General features: G+C 52.4%; 1 protein-coding gene across 1 annotated transcript in view; it reads left to right on the top strand.

The window, feature by feature from the left end:
* TMEM266 (transmembrane protein 266) overlaps positions 1 to 16,545 on the top strand; it is a 139,356-nt gene that overhangs the window by 86,069 nt on the left and 36,742 nt on the right. The window contains exons 6-8 of the mRNA XM_082618885.1: positions 7,378 to 7,434; positions 8,856 to 8,994; positions 10,876 to 10,991. Coding sequence (XP_082475011.1) covers positions 7,378 to 7,434; positions 8,856 to 8,994; positions 10,876 to 10,991 — 312 coding nt within the window. The remainder of the gene's footprint in view (positions 1 to 7,377; positions 7,435 to 8,855; positions 8,995 to 10,875; positions 10,992 to 16,545) is intronic.

Below are 16,545 nucleotides of genomic sequence, written 5' to 3'. Positions count from 1 at the left end.
TGGTGGCGCAGTGGTTGAGAGTCCACCTGCCATTGCAGGGGACACGGGTTCGTGCCCCGGTCCGGGAGGATCCCGCGTGCCGCGGAGCGGCTGGGCCCGTGAGCCATGGCCGCTGAGCCTGCGCGTCCGGAGCCTGTGCGTCCGGAGCCTGTGCTCTGCAACGGGAGAGGCCACAACAGTGAGAGGCCCGCGTACCGCAAAAAAACAAACAAAAAATCCATCTTAGAGGGATTTTGTGAGAAATGAAATAATGTGTATAAAGTTCCTCTATTAGTCTAGGTTTTCCAGAGAAACAAAACCAACAAATATAACCTAGATGTATATATTTATGTAATAAAAAAGATTTATAACTTCTTGGTTCACATGGTGATGGAGGTCAAGAAATGCCCAGATCTGTAGGGGGCAAAAGCTGGAGGCCCAGGAGAGCTGATGATGTGCATCTCAGTGCACGTCGGAATCTGCAATGTCCCAATTCAAAGACAGTCAAGCAGAGAGAGCAAATCCTTCCTCCCTCTGCCTTTTGTTTTTATCAGGTGGATTGGATAGGATGAGGCCCGTTCATGTTGGGGAGGGCAATCAGCTTTTACTCATTATTCCAGTTCAAATGCTAATCTCATCCGAAACACCCTCCCAGACACACCCCAAATGAGGTCTGGCCAGATATCTGGGCACCCTGCAGCCCAGCCAAGTTGACGTGTAAAATTAACCTTCTAATTCCTAATACAGAGCCTGGCACGGAGGAAGGACTTGATAAATGGAAGCTCTTGCTTATTTATTCATTCAGCCCACATTTTTGAGTGACTCCTTGCCAGGTGCTGTAGGTGGTACTGGGCGTGAGGATCCTGCCCTGATAATCAAGATGCAGGCCCAGCTCAGGTGTTTACAGTCTACTGGGAAGCCGCCAAGGGGATGTGTATAATGAGAGAACTGGAAATGGAGCTTAAGTCTCCTGCTGCAGTCAGTAGGAGACCTCAGATGGGAAGCAGGCTGCTTGCGGATGTGTGAGCTGCTAGGTGCACGGTGGGGATAGAGGACCTTCAGGCAGCAGTCACAGAGCAGACAAGGGACAGCGTGAGCGACCACAGCATGCCTGGTTGTTGACTACAGCAGGAAATGGTGAGAGATGTCCTGGGGACCAGGCCAGGTCATGAAATACCCTCCATGTCTTGCTCAGGAGTGGGGGTCTTGTTTTGAAGGCAGTGGGGAGGAGGCTCCAAGCAGGAGAAGGGGTGATGAAGTTGGACTTTTAGAGAAATCCCTCTGGCAGCCGGTGAGAAGCAGGGGTTGGAGGTGGGGGGGAGACTGGAATTTGGAGACTATTTAGGAGGTGCCATTTAGCTGTAAGAGGTTAAAGGTTTGACCCAGAGCAGTGGAAGTGGGATGGAGGAAGGGACAAGCTGGACAGAGTAGAAGGAGCTAAACTCTGCAGGACTTGGGGAGCGGCCATCCTGGGGGAGGGGGGCATGTGTGAGCGAGAGTGAGGGTGAGCACGACTTCCCGGGAGCCTGGCCTCCTAAGAGGGGTGGGGATGCCTTGTGCTAAGCCTGGGAACTGCTGCAGGAGGAGGTCTCAGCTGGAGTCATGGACTGGGTGGGACTTCAGGGTGTCGGGGGCGAGTTGAAGCCAAGCGTGCAATTGTCCGGGGATAGGGGAGCGCGAGAGGAGAAGAAATGGAGCCCCAGGAAACAATTTTGGGACGGAAACCTGACTGAGAAGGTGTAGCCAGGGAGGCGGGAGGAGAACCCAGAGAGTGTGGGATCCTGGAAACAAAAGGAGGCCTTCTAGAACAAGGAAGCCGGCAGCACACCTGAAGCTGCTGAGGGGTCATTGGTAACCAGGGGCGAGCAGTTTTCCTGGAATGTTGGGTGCTGGCATCAGACTGCAGTGGGTTTAGTGGAGGCACCTCTTCAGAAACTTGGGAGAAGAGGGAGAGGGCAGTGGCTTAAGGGAGACATGGGGTCAGTGAGGGATGTTTCAGGATGGAGGAAGTGGAGATGTTCATATGCCCAGAGGGAGTTCTGGAACAAACCTTGCACATCATGTGGGTTCCAGTTTCTCTCTTCGTCACCCAAGCCTAGCACAGTGCCCCCTGCATGGTGAGCACACAGCCAGGGCATGTCAGTGCTTAATTCACTGCCGTTTGGTCATGTTGTCACCACTGGGCTCTACCCTGTGGGTCTTGAACCCATTCTTTTAAGGTAGCCGGGAACCTCCTGCCAAAATGAACCCAGCGTGGCGGGAGACGGTGCAGCCAGTGTGCCTGGGAGCCCAGGCCCCTGGAGATATCAGCTGCTGCCTCTCGGGAGGGAGTCATCTTTAGACCCCTAGGAAGGAGGCAGTCTCCATTCACCATCCTCTTCCCCACAGATTTGGGAGACTTGAGGGTGAAGGAGGGAGGGGGTGGCTGCTCTCCCTGCTCCTGTTTGATCAACGCCTAACCCCAGGGGGCACCCTTGTGCTGCCTGCAATCACCCCTCAACCTGTGCATGTCATCCAGCAAACCTTTCTTTTGGTTTTTTCTTTTTCTTTTTTTTTTTTTTCCTTTTTGCGGTACGCGGGCCTCTCACTGTTGTGGCCTCTTCTGTTGCGGAGCACAGGCTCCGGACGCGCAGGCTCAGCGGCCATGACTCACGGGCCCAGCCGCTCCGCGGCATGTGGGATCTTCCCAGACCGGGGCACGAACCCGTGTCCCCTGCATCGGCAGGAGGACTCTCAACCACTGCGCCACCAGGGGAGCCCAAGCAAACCTTTCTTTTGCAAACCAGTTCAAGACTGCTTTCAGCCCCCGCAAATGTTCCTCACATTTCCTAAGTTCTCCTTGTAGCTGGATCCTGGACTCCATGTCTTCCTCTTGCTGCTCTAGTTTAACCGGGGCCTTGCAGAGGAGGGAGCCTGCAGCCATCTTGGCAGCAAAAACTTGCCCAAGGGTACATCTGCTTCTTGAGGAAGCACCAGGGGTCAGCCCCCAGCGGCCTGGTGCCCACCGTGTGTCTTCCTTAGGCCAGGCTGTTCCCCTAAGCCGTGCACCACCCCGCTCCCCAATGCCGCCGGCTGCAGCCTTGCAGGGGCACAAGCTCAGGGTGAGATGTGTGCTGCTCCCTTTTCCCTGGCTGGTGGGCCCAGCTTTGGGGATGGCTCTGCAGGGAGCAAGGGTGCCAGCCCCCACTCTGCTCACCAAGCAGTGAGCCAGGGGATCTCCCTCGGCTGGAGGAAGGGGTGCCTTTGAAAAATTTGCTCGAAGGCATCTGATAGACTAGCAGGTGTTTCTGCCTGCATCTCCCAGCGTTCGTAAACCCTAGGAGACTCATCAGGCCTCATCCCAGGGAAAGAGGCTGATTCCCCTAAGGGGAGGGGCTCAGGCCTCAGGAGGCCAGGAGTCCTTGCTGCCACCTGAGCAAGGCAGGGCCTGGAGCAGATGCAAGGGTCAGCACTTCCCATCCTCCCCACGTGCTGCCTGAAGCCTGAGCCCCTTTCCTTGGGAGAAATGAGGGGAGTTCCTCCTGAGAGCGGGGCTTGCCGAGGGAAAAGATGAGGCCTCTGGGGTGGGAAGGAAGAGGGGCCTGGGGACTAGAAGGTTTACCTGCCCCTCTCAGCCTCAGTTTGTGCATCTGTAAAATGGCACAAGAGCTTGGATTATAGTAAATAATAAATGGTGCCATCCTGGAGATTTTTGCCAAGACTCTGGCCTGTCTTGATTGTCAGAGCATCCTCATCTCTGGAAGGTGAGACTGGAATGAAGGAGGCTGAAAACCCTTAGTCCCAGGTGGGACAGAGGCAGCTGGAGCTGAGGGTCCAAGTCCCTCAGTCCCACCCTCCTCAAAGCCCTTTGCAAATCTTGGGGGCAGGATTTCAAGGCCGTGGGCCCTGGGGTGGGGGTGGGTGATAAAAATAACCCCTCCTTCGTGTCCTCCTGCAGTTCTGTTAACAAAGCTCTTTCCAGCGGAGCTCTGTAGCAGCTGGCTAGCTGAGGCAGGCAGCACGGGGGCACTGGTTCCGCTTTCCTGCAGGCTGACTGAGGGCTACGGCCGATGTCCCATGGTTAGTAAGGGATAGTCAGAGCCCAAAAGGGAGACCTGACCTTTGACTCCTGATCTAACTCTCTTTCTCCTTCTTGCATCTGGGCATGTGGTCTCCCTGGGTTTACCCAGGGCATTGTCACCTTACACATCCCTGCCATTCTGTTGGGTACTCCAGGGGAGTTTGTTTAAAAAAGGCGTATTTCTGGGCCCTGCACCCAGAGATCCTGACATCCTGGATCTTCATGAGAGCCCAGGAATCTCCATTTTAAACAAAATCCCCAGATGTTGCTAAAGCAGGGGATCCTTGCCTGCACATTGAGACACACAGGCCAACAATGGGTTAGTCAGTCTGGGTGAGACCCGTGCTGGGGGCCGTGAGGTGGCAAGGCAGCGTGGCCAGGTCCCTACCTCCACGGACAGCACAGGATGCTGCCGGGGAAAAACCCCTGGGTGGAGTGTTTCAGAGCTGGGTTCTCATTCCACCTTTGACCCTGACTCGGAACAGCCAGTTCCAGGCCATTTCCCATCTACAGCAGGAGGCTGGCCCAGGAGCTGTTTCCCAAGCCATCTCCACAGCTGCCTTTTGGCTGTTCTGTTTCCATGGGCTGGGCTAGGAAGGAAAGTCTCCCTCATAGGGTGGGTCCCCTGTGGATGCGCCAGCAAGGAGGAAAGGCAAATAGGTGGCCAGTGCTCCCATTGTTCCACTTGCCTACCTGGTACCACCTTGACCCATAAGCCCATGCAACCTCCATCCCTTCCTAGAGCACAGAGGCTCCGCCGGTGCTGCCTGCTGCCTGCTCCTCCCCTCTCTGGGGTTCCTGGCTGAGTTTCAGCCTGGCCAGCTCCCTTCCTCATCCCCCCACTGACTTTTTAGTAAATGCTGCTTTGTTTATAAAGCAGGATGATTCCTTTTAAATGAGGTAACCTAGAGGAGTCAAATTCATAGAGATGGAAAGTAGATGGTGGTTGCCAGGGGCTGTGGGAAGGGGGAAAGGGGGAGTTGATGGTTAATGGGCACAGAGTTTCAGTTTGGGGTGATGAAAAAGTTCTGGAGGTGGATGGTGGTGATAATTGCACAACAATGTGAATGTACATAATGCCGCAGTTCACTTTTAGAAATGGTTAAAATGGTATAATTCATGTTATGTATATTTGACCACAATTTCCAAAGACGGAGCAGCAGCAGGGCAGGGAGAAGGAGAGATCACATCCAGACCAGGCCCTGTTCCTCTCTGTGCCAGCCTGGACTTTTTGCTTTGGGAGCCCCAGAATTGGGATTTTGAGGTGGATGTGGCTGGTGTATCATTTCAGAGGAGACAAATACTGAGTTTCAAAGTCAGCACAATTTGAGGGAGTGAACAGCAGCAAAAGAAACTCGGACAGTATCTGGTGATCTTATACAGCTTGAGTACACTACACGGAGTCCAGCACCTCTGGGTCCAAAGGCCGACTCACCTCCCAATGCCTGAGTGACCTTGGGCAGCTTCCTTAACCTCTCTGAGCTTCAGCTTCCCCTTCAGTAAAATGAGAATCATGTGTGAGGAGGGTTAACCCAGGATCTGCAACCTATTGATATGTACCAGATGGCAAATGTTAGTCTCATAATGAATTGGAAGATTTGTATCTTCTAACTCATTTCTCTAGCAGAAGGGGAAACTGAGGCCCAGAGAGGTTATCTGACTTGCCCAAGGCCACACAACCAGCCGATTACTGAGCTGTGACCTCAAGATATTGGACCCCAATCCAGACCTCTCTGCACCCACTCAAAGCTGTGGTGCAGTTAAGTGAGAGATTGGGAAGGCACGTGGAATGGGCATCAGGCTGCCACATGTCCCTATGTGTTCTCAAACGTGGTGACAGAACTGGCCGCCACCAGCATCCCTCCTTCTCATCTCTTCAGGATAGTCCTTTATGAGGAAGAGGTAAATTTTAGCAGCCAAGCCTTTTTGTGGCTTAAGTGTGGGTAGAGATCCCTCAGCTTTCTACAGCGTTGCCACATTCAGATGGCTGGCCTTCTGCTATAGGCATGTGGGAGCAGGGACCTCACCTGGTGTGAATTACTGTGAACTTCTCATCTTGGTTCAAGGAAGGGCCTATGACAATTGTACCAGGGTCATATGAGACCAGCTTTTAAGTATCTTCTTTGGAGAAAGGTGTACTCTTGGTGAGGAAACCGCCACAGAAGGCGGAGGCATTGGAGTGAGTTCCTGAGGGCGTTAAGGAATCAGACATGCATGCATTTGTTCATTCATTCACAACTTGTAATCACTCAGTGTCACTCTATGCCAGGGATTAGGGGTAAAGGAGAGAAGTCAGACAGTGCCCCCTGAGCCTGAATTGGGGGATCAGGCAGATAGGCACTACAAAGTAAGATAAAGTCCAAGGGAGGGAGGGTGGTGATTCATGTTCCAAGGCCTATAGGAACACCCAGGAAAGAGGCACCGAGCCTGGGGAGGGTAGAAAAGCTTCATGGAGGTGACATTTGAGTTGTGGCCAGAAGGAGAAGGCCTTTCCAAGAAGAGGAAGGGGAAAAGGCCCTGCTGGTTAGCACACAGGCCAAGATGCTATAACAAGAAAACCCAAAACACAGGGACTTAATTAAACAAGGTGGGGTCAGCAGTTAAGGCTTACGTGGTGGCTTGGGGCTGATGGGGGCCCAGCATTCTTGTTGCCAGCCCTCCCTAACTGAAGACACCTCCCCACCACACCTACACACCCACATTCTAGTCTTTGGGAAGAGGGAAATAGGAGGACGAGCCTAATCCCTTAAAGGTCGCAACCAGGAGGTGGTACGCAGAGCTTCTCTCCTCATAAGCCATTGGCCAGAACTTGGTCACATGGCCACTCCAGATGCAAGGAAGGCTGGGAAATGTAGTCTTTATCTGGGTGGCCATGCTGAAATTCCAATTATTGTATAAGGAGAGAAGAGAGATTGGGGGTGGGGGGAAGTCAATGGGGGAGTCAAAGCCACATGCAAAGACAAGGCAAAGGAGAAAGAGCTTGCATGTTTGTTGATTTGCAAGTGGTTTGTGACATGACAGGAGTGCAACAGATGACTGGAGAAGGAGGCAGGGTCCTGAGTATCATTCCAAGGATTCAGAGTGTATCTGTATGTAATGGGAGCATTGAAGGTGCTTAGCCAGGGGCTGGCACAGGTGGTGACGCAGACCTGAGCTGGGGCACTCAAAGCAGGGGTGGAGAGAGCACGTGGGCTGAGAAACACTTCGGGGATGGTGAAGACTTCTCCCGTTATTGAACAGGAAGGAGAGCCCTTGATTCCGAGCTCTGGAATCCTCTCCTCCGGGAGGAGGGGGCAGGGAGAACAATAACCATAACCTCTTTTCTCACTTCCTCTCAGACTGTTCTTCGGATTGTGGTGCTCGGGATCTGGGATTACATTGAAAACAAAATAGAGGTAAAGACCAATGTCCATCTGCACCCCCAAGCCAACCATCCTGGAAGCCAGGAAATGTCACTGTCCCATCCATCCCAGGGTGGGAGCCATCAACAAAGGCCAGCACCTCCCCACACTGGACACAGGAGTCTGTTCAGCTGTGCCTTTAGGTGGGTGGGGAGGGGGGGTGAACTGAGAAAGTTTCCAGCAAAGGAGTGGCCTAAAAAATCTCCTTGACTTTCTGCAAAATTTAAAAAGTTATTCTTTTTTTTTAACATCTTTATTGGAGTATAATTGCTTTACAATGGTGTGTTAGTTTCTGCTTTATAACAAAGTGAATCAGCTATATATATATACATATATCCCCATATCCCCTCATCTTGTGTCTCCCTCCCACCCTCCCTATCCCACCCCTCTAGGTGGTCACAAAGCACGGAGCTGATCTCCCTGTGCTATGCGGCTGCTTTTCACTAGCTATCTGTTTTACATTTGGTGGTGTCTCTATGTCCATGCCATAAAAAGTTATTCTTGAATCATTTTGGAAAGCTTTTGAAATGTGTTTTAAAACAAATCCACTCTAAAATGGCCCCATGATCAGAGAGCTGAGTGGGGGAACCATGAAAGTGTTTCTCAGCCCGGGTTTCTGCAGAGCAAACCGGTTGCTTTGTTTTGTATAAAAGCAGGTGGCGTGTGGTGGGTGGAGATGAGATGCGGGGGAGGCTGGCTGACCCCCAGAGTTTGGTGCGCACAGGACAAGGCAAGGCTGTCAGTGTCTGCTGCCCACTCCTTCCTCACCACCCCATTCCCCACCACACACACTTTTTAGCCTCTTTGGGCCAAATGCTGGGAGCAGACATAGAGGCCTGGCCTGTGGAAGTCTCAGACCAGGCCAGGCTGGAACAGGCAGATGGAAGGTCAAGGCCCAGAGCTGAAGTGCAGGCTGGGTCCCCTTCTCTCCGAGCTTTGCCTACATGCAGGGTTAGAGACTCAGCACCAGCAGCAGATGCAGATGAGATGTGGGCTCTGGGCTGTTGCTTCCCAGGGGGAAGGGGCCTGCCTTCAGCCTCCACTGCCAGTGAGGGATTCAGTGAGGCCAGCGCAGGAAACCTGCGACACGGGATGCAAGCCCCATCCTGAGAAGGGACAAGATGCTGGAGACATATGCTTGCAAAAGAAGCTTGGAACAGCCCAAGGCCGTCTGAACCAAGGCTGGCGATGGGCTGAGGTCACTTGGAGGAGAGAGAGTGCTCAGGAGCACGTCTGGGGTGGGAGGCCCCTAAAGACTAAGGAGGGTCATGAGAGGCAGCCAGGGATGGGGATGAACTTCTGAGGGGGGTGCAGGGGATCATTGGCTAGCACCAGCTGCTTTGCCTGACCTGGTCTCTGGTTCCAGGACATTCAGGAAGTTGGCCCAGGGCACTGAAATCCACCTCCTCTCACAGGTGTTTGATGGGGCTGTGATCATCCTGTCCTTGGCCCCGATGGTGGCGTCCACTGTGGCTAATGGGCCCAGGAGCCCCTGGGATGCCATCAGCCTCATCATCATGCTCCGGATCTGGCGGGTGAAGAGGGTCATTGATGGTGAGTGGCCCGAAAGGGGCGAGTTCGAAGCAGGAAGGATGGTCTCTGGGGTCTCTCATCCCCTTATCGGGGTACCCTCTCCCTGGTTCCCAGCCCCATGTCCCATCCTATGAACACTGTGGGGTTTGACATCTTGTCAGGGAGCCCCTAATCCAGAGTCCTCATCAAACTGAGATGTGATCAGGTCCAGCTTTGTAAGGCCCACGCAGGAAAGGCACTGGGAGATCATCTAGTCTGTTCCTCTCATTTCACAGATGGGGAAACTGAAGCCAAGAGGGATGAGGGTCACACAGGAAACCAGCTCTGAGTCAGCAGTGAAGCCCAGGACCCCTGACGCCCACCAGTGTTCCCTTAGCTGTTCAGCTTCCCCCATCTGCACAGGCTCTGCTCTTGGCTCTGTCCCTGAAGGGCTGCCACTGGCTGGGAGCTCATGGGGCCCTGTAATCCAGAGTCCAGGCTCCCTCTCTGGGTCTCAATGTATGTCTTTTATAAGTAGGATCCACTGTGAGTAACAGAGACTCAGAATAACAGTGACTAAAACAAAACAGAAGCTTATTTCTCCCACATGAAAGCCTGGGCCAGTAAGGTAGGCAGTAGGCAGTCCAGGGCCAATAAGGAGGTAGGCAGTCCAGGGCCAATAAGGAGCTTCTGAAGTCATGATTCCAGGTTCCTCTTATATTGTTGCTTTGCTGCACGTACCCTATTTTCCAAAGTCACCCTCACGGCTCAAGATGGCTGCTTCACTGTCTGCCATCACATCCTCATTTCAGCCAATAGGAAGAAGGAAGGGAGGAAGAAGATAAAGAAGCAAAAGGAAAGCCCCAGCTGCCTTTTCTTTTTACACATCTTTATTGATTTATAGTTCACACACTGTAAAGCACACATTTAAAGTACACAATTGAATGCTTTTTAGTATATTCATAGAATTGTGCAAACATCACCAAAATCTAAGTTTGGAGCATTTTTATCACTTCAAAAAGAAACCCATACCCATTAATTAGCAGTCACTCCTCATTCCCCTCCAGCCTTAAGCAACCACTAATCTACTTCCTGTCTGAATAGATTTGCCTCTTCTGGACATTTCATATAAGTGGAATCATATATGTGGTCTGTTGTGTTTGGCATCTTTCACTTAACAGAATGTTTTCAAGGTTGATCCATGTTGTAGTATGCATCAGTACTTTATTCCTTTTTATTGTCAAATAGTATTCTATTATATAGATATACCACATTTTATTTATCCATTTATCAGTTGATGAACACTGAGTCTGTTTCCACTTTGGGCTGCTGTGGACACTCATGTACGAGTTTTTGTATGGACATATGTTTTCATTTCTCTTAGATTCCTGGATATGGAATTACTGGGCCGTATGGTCACTCCTTGTTGAATATTTTGAAGAACTGTTTTCCAGAGCAGCTGCCCCATTTTACATTCCCACCAGCAATGTGGGAGGGTTCTACTATTTCCACTTCCTCATCAACTCCAGGTGCCTTTTAAGGAAGGCTTCTGGAAGCCGCTGCACAACACCTGCACTTGCATCCCATCATCCAGGATGTAGGCTCATGGCTTCTCACAGCTGCAAAGGAGACTGGAAAATATAGTCCTCATACCAGGCAGCTGTGCACACAGCCAAAATTAAGGGTTCTTCTATCACTATGGAAAAGGAAAAAAAACAGTATCTTAGTCGTGATGGGTTAGGGTTCCAGCCCTCTTATAGTTTCTGGGTGCTGTTGGGTAGCTGACACCACCACCCCCACCCCAGATCTTCCAGGAACCACACCTGGGCCTGAGCCTGATGCTGGCTGGATGCTGGGACCAGCCCCTCCCCCACCAAGCACTGCCGCTGCCAAGCTCTTCACGGGGCTGTCTCTGTCTTCCAGCCTACGTCCTGCCTGTGAAGGTGGAGATGGAGATGGTCATCCAGCAGTACGAGAAGGCCAAGGTCATCCAGGACGAGCAGCTGGAGAGACTGACGCAGATCTGTCAGGAGCAAGGGGTAACGCATGGTCACTTTCAGTTCTGCCCAGTTCCGTCCAGGGCTGAGGACACTAGTGGTTTCTAAAGTCCCCCAGGGTGCCAGAGCTGCAGGTGCCCTGCGGTCAGCGACCTCCTCCAGCCCCTTCACAGACACATGGGGAACCTGAGGCCCAGAGTGGGGAGACGTGTCTCTAAGGTCACTCGTGCCCAGCCCAGCCAGGCCTGGACTCCACCCTGGCTCTAAGGCCAGGCTTCTTTTCATCTCTCTGTGGTGACCAGTCAGCTCTCCAACCTGAACCGGCTGAGTCATCCCCTCAGTTATCAGGGTCTTCTGGGCATGGTGGTCTCTGAAACAGGGGTTGGATTCTGTGTACAGAGGTTGCTGGGCACCAATGTGGGCCAGTTGCCACCCAGGACCCCCAGACACACTAGAGAGGCTTCAGCAGTGCCCTCTGCCCTCTAGGAACCCTGGTAAAGACTCAGAGACAGGGACGGGCCCTGCAAAGCTGTGCTGGGCAGAGCCAGGGGGACGGGCAACCGGGGCTCGGAGAGGGTCTGTCTGGGAATCCAGAGGCCTCTCTCAAGGTCCAGCCCTCCAGTCCGCGGCTCCCTCCCCCAGGACTTCAACCAAGTCACACACTTTTTTGCCCTCAGTTCTTTCCTCCCTAACATGAGGGGACTGCTCCCATGTGAGTGGGCCAGACAGCCCCTTCTATAGGAGTTTAGGGGAGGGGACTGGGGTGCTCAGGAGGTCGGAGGACAGCAGGGCCTTGCAGCAAGGCCACAAAGCGCTGTAGAAACATAGCCTCAAGTGCAGGGAATGTTCTGGTACCAGCGGTGCAGGGTGGGGATGCCACAGAGCGACTAGCTCGCAAGGTGGTGGGAACATGTGTGGGAGGATGGGACCCAGCCCTGAAGCCCTCGCTGTCGGCCTCCAAGGGTCCTGGGCACTCACTGCCGTGGGCCATGCTTGTTCGCACCCAGAGTTGCTTCTCCCACTAAGCTGGATGCTCCCCTAGGGCAGGCTTCGTCCAACTTGTGTTTTTCCCCAGCCCAGCACCCCATACGTGTGGGTCTCCTGGCTCCCCAACCCCAGGCTCTCGTGGCTGGAGGAGGCGCTGGAGCGGGTGGGGAGTCTGTGGAATTACCCCACAGGAACACGCAGGCCACGTCTTCCAAGTCACCCCCTTGGAATGTCTGTCTGGGAACATTTATCTCTTTATCTACTTGGGGAACACCACGGCCTTTCACTTCAGCACAAAGCGCTTATGAGTGACAAGAGGGGTCATCAGGGGACACAGTCCCCAGGGGCACATTGTCCATGGGGTCCCGGGAGTGGGGCCGTCTACACGGAGTGCTAGGCTGGGAAGAAGAATGCTCCAGTCCCCAAGCAGTTGGCATCAGCTTTGTGCTTACCCGTGCGTCTGGTCAGCCAGGAGTGTGCACAGGACTGGCCCCTGCCCTCACTGGGCTCTGGGTGACTCGAGGCGTTTAGCAGGCCCATGATAGACAATAGCAGTCCCGTGTAATGCATGCTTCAGCAGGGACACATCGGGGGGCTCTGGGGGCGGCGGGATGCCGGTTTCCAGAGGTGCTGACATTGAGCCACGACCCCCTGGAGAAGGGCGCCAGGTAGAGGGACAGGTGAGGCACGAGAGTGGGCATTGTGCTGGGGGAATCAAGGCCGTTCAGGGTGTGAGCAGAGGGTGGGAGTGGGGGGATTTGGAGGCAGGCTTGGGGAGGGCCGCAGGGCTGACCAGGGAGTTTGGGCTTCATCCAGTTGAGAGGGAAGAAGCCTGGAGTGTTAAAAGCAGGGCCAGGGGGATTTGCTCAGATTTGAGTTTTTGGTGGATCTTTCTGGTCGCCTTTGGAGGACGGATGGGAGAGGCAGGAGTGGAGACGGGAAGCCCGGTAGAGGTGGTAGAACCACGAAGGGGAACAGGGCCTGGGCTTGGGGCAGAGGGAGGTGGAGGGGTCAGGGAGAGGACAGCTCAAGTGTCATCCAGGACCCGGCCAGAGTGTGGTCAGGCAGCTCTCAGTCTGCTGTCTAATAGGAAAATGAATGCTCTGCTTCGCTGCATTTGGCCACGTGAAAGACACAGACATAGCGCCGCATCTGCCCTCCATAAATTCATGGCCACGTTAACAGCCCACGTGCTGCGTGGCTGAGGGGAAGCCCTGAGGGCAGGCCACCCCTCCTGGTTTCCACTGTGACCCCATCCTGAGCCCCCGGGGACCCCACATTCCTGCCGTCCTGGTTCACATCACCCTCTATATGTGGCCTCCTTCCCAGGGATCTGGGCCAGAGGGAGACTCCCTTGGATTCTGCACAGGAAAGAGCCAATAAATAAAGACATATTCCCTCTACATAGTGACATCTGGAAAAGAGATAAACAGAAACAAACCATTTTATTTAAAAAACACCTGAAGCCTGTCATCTTAGTTAAGACAGCAAAAAAGGGCCAGATGGGCTGGAATCCCAGCGGGCTGCCAGGGAGGCGGGAGGGGCTGGCCAGAGCCACACGCTAGGTCACTGGGTTCTGCAGAGAAACCATGAATGCTGCTCTCCCAGAGCCGTGCCCACTTCACAGGGTGGAGCAAATAGACACCTCATTTTCAGCTGGATTTTAAGACCAGGCTTGGGACTTGACTGAGCAAAAAATGCCCTTAAAGAAATGTGAATGCTGGCTCGTGGAACGTCAGGGATGGCTAGACCCTTTGAGAGAATAGTGCCTGGAATGGTGAGGATGTTAGGGACAGACCTGAGTGCAAAGCCAGCTTGGCTACTTGTGGCTTTGGGCACCAAGGGGTCCTCTGTGGACCTTGGTTTTCCTAATCTGAAAAATGGGGATAATAATACAATCCTTGAAGGATGGTTGTGCGATTGCTTAGCCTAAAGCCTGGCACATGATAAATGGTGACTCTATGGGAACTAACCACGCATTTCTCCACGTACACCCATTTTACGGATAAGAAAATTGAGAAGTGGTGACTTGCCCAAGAGCACAGAGCTAAGAGAGGGCTTTTAGAGCCAGGAGTAGATCCAGGTGTCCTGTCTGTGAAAGGTGTTCTTCCCCAGCCCACCTTGCTTCGGATCATGTTCTAGGACATTTTTATACCCATGTCACTTCTCAGGGCTCGGTGAAAACATTGATTAGATTGGGCACCAGGGTGTTTCAAACCACTGCCTGAGGACAACTCTCCTCTTGCAGGCACACACCTGGCTGCCCTCAGCTGCCTCAATAGCTTTTCCGAAGAGTCTCTTGCTGCTGCCCTCACTCCCACCCCACCCAACCCCATTCCAGGTCATTCTGTTCATCTTTGTCACAAACTCTTGCTTTCTCTCTCTCTCTCTCCCAGCAGGAATTCTTAGGGCTTAATGAAGCAATTTCCAAACTGAATTTGTATATGCTACCTAAGAAATTGAAATTTACCCGAAATTTCAATGAAATGTGTAGAATCTCAGTTTAAATGAAACACTCACTTTGCATTCACCTTGCTCTCTCCCTGGCATGTATTTGTAAAACTATTTGCCAACATTTCACTCATCTTAGCTCTTTTTTTTTTGCGGTACGTGGGCCTCTCACTGTTGTGGCCTCTCCTGTTGCAGAGCACAGGCTCCAGATGCGCAGGCTCAGCGGCCATGGCTCACGGGCCCAGCCGCTCCGCGGCACGTGGGATCTTCCCGGATCGGGGCACGAACCCGTGTCCCCTGCATCGGCAGGCAGACTCTCAACCACTGTGCCACCAGGGAAGCCCCATCTTAGCTCTTTTTAAAAATAAACTTTATTTTTTAGAACAGTTTTAGATTTATAGGAAAATTGTGACGATAGTACAGAGTTCCCATATACCCTGTACCCCTTTTCCCCATTATTAACTTCTTACATTAGTATCATACATTTGTTACAATTAATGAACCAATATCGATATGTTATTATCAAGGCCCACACATTGTTCAGATTTCCTTAGTTTTTATCGAATGTCCTTGATCTGTTCCAGGATCCCATCCAGAACACCACATGACATTGAGTCATCGTATCTCCTTGGGCTCCTCTTGGCTATAAAAGTTCCTCAGACTTCCCTTGTTTGTGATGGCCTTGACAGTTTTGAGGAGTTCTGGTCAGGTATTTTATAGGATGTCGCTCTGCTGGGATTTAACTGATGTTTTTCTCGTGATTAGTTTGGAGTTCTGGGTTTTAGGGAGGGAGACAGGTCCCGTGCCATTCTCATCCCATCATATCAAAGGTACATACTGTCACTATGACATCACCGTGGATGTTGACGCTGAGGTAGTGTTTGTCAGGTCTCTCCGTTGTAAAGTGACTCTATTTAAATTCATCTTAGCTTTTTTAGAAAGCTTATATTGCTTCTTACTGTGACCCTGTGGAGACTCTTGGGTGACATGCTTTGCCAGCTTCTTGCATGAATATCTTGCACATTATATCTTCTGTGCCACATGGCATCTCATTCTCACCACAGGCCACGGCCAAGGTGTCCCAGAACTCCCTTGTGTTATAGATGAGGGGCCCCTGGATTTGGCAGATGGAGGAATCTGAGGCCATTTAGGAGATTAGGATGGAACAGGGGTCTCTTACAGCTCATTCTAGTCCTTTCCTCCCCCCGGATCACACTGGCCTTCTGGTCTTCACAGGGAGACAGGATTCAGTGCTTCCCTCGTTCCCTCATCTCTCCTGACTACTGGGCTCACCTCATCCTTAGCAGATTCCTACGAGAAAGAGGAGCCCAGAGGGGCCAGCGTTGGGGTCAGGGGAGGGAGGGGGACACTCTGTTGGTCAGTCTCACCTTTCCCAAGCCCTGGCTGACCTTCTGCAGCCTTCTTCCAGATGGCTCATGTCTGTGGTGGAAGCAGGTCGACTCAGACCCCTGCATTCAACAGTCCTTCGAGTGGAAGGTCATTCCCTTTCACTTTTATTTTGCTCTGTATCTGGATTTTGTTCTCTGCCCGTCCAGCCAGAATTTTCTTAGGCATTCACCTCTCTGGTACACAGATGGATTCCAGAGGTGGGGTGCTAGTTCCTGTCCTTCAGAGAGGTGGTATGAATGTTTTGTCTCTTTCTTTGTACTGGCTGCTTCAGAAATCAAAGCTATTTTAGATGCAGTGGTTAAATCAATGCAGTGATATATTCTTCCAACTTGTCTTAAGAAACCACTTCTGAGGTTTTAGTACATCCCTGCCCAGGACCTTGCTCTGATTCCAAAACATATTCTGAAGTCCCCATTGTACTTGCTGTTTGCTCTATAAGCCTTGCAACAACTTTTGGTCCAAAATAATATGATCCAACTCAGCTCATGGTCGAAGTTTGTTTCTCTTCCCTGCTGGGCCCTGTGGGACCAGTTAAGTTCTTCTTCCTCAGTACCATCTGCCCTGAGACCACTGGCAAAAGACCCAGGGAGGTGGGGCTCAGTCTAGGGTGACTTGAGGCCCAGCAAGGAGGCCAGTGGAACTCTGTGAGCCCCTTAGGTCAGCCTTAGACCTGAGGCAGGCGGTGGTCTCTGAAAGAAGAATCCTGTGCGGGGGCAGCTTGTAGGGTGGAGAGCATCCTCTTACCGTG

This window comes from Mesoplodon mirus (genome assembly GCF_964341445.2).
Source record: "Mesoplodon mirus genome assembly, chromosome: 4".
Lineage (NCBI taxonomy): Eukaryota > Metazoa > Chordata > Mammalia > Artiodactyla > Ziphiidae > Mesoplodon > Mesoplodon mirus.
Note: the sequence above shows the minus strand (reverse complement) of the source record. Positions and strands in the feature narration are given on the sequence as shown.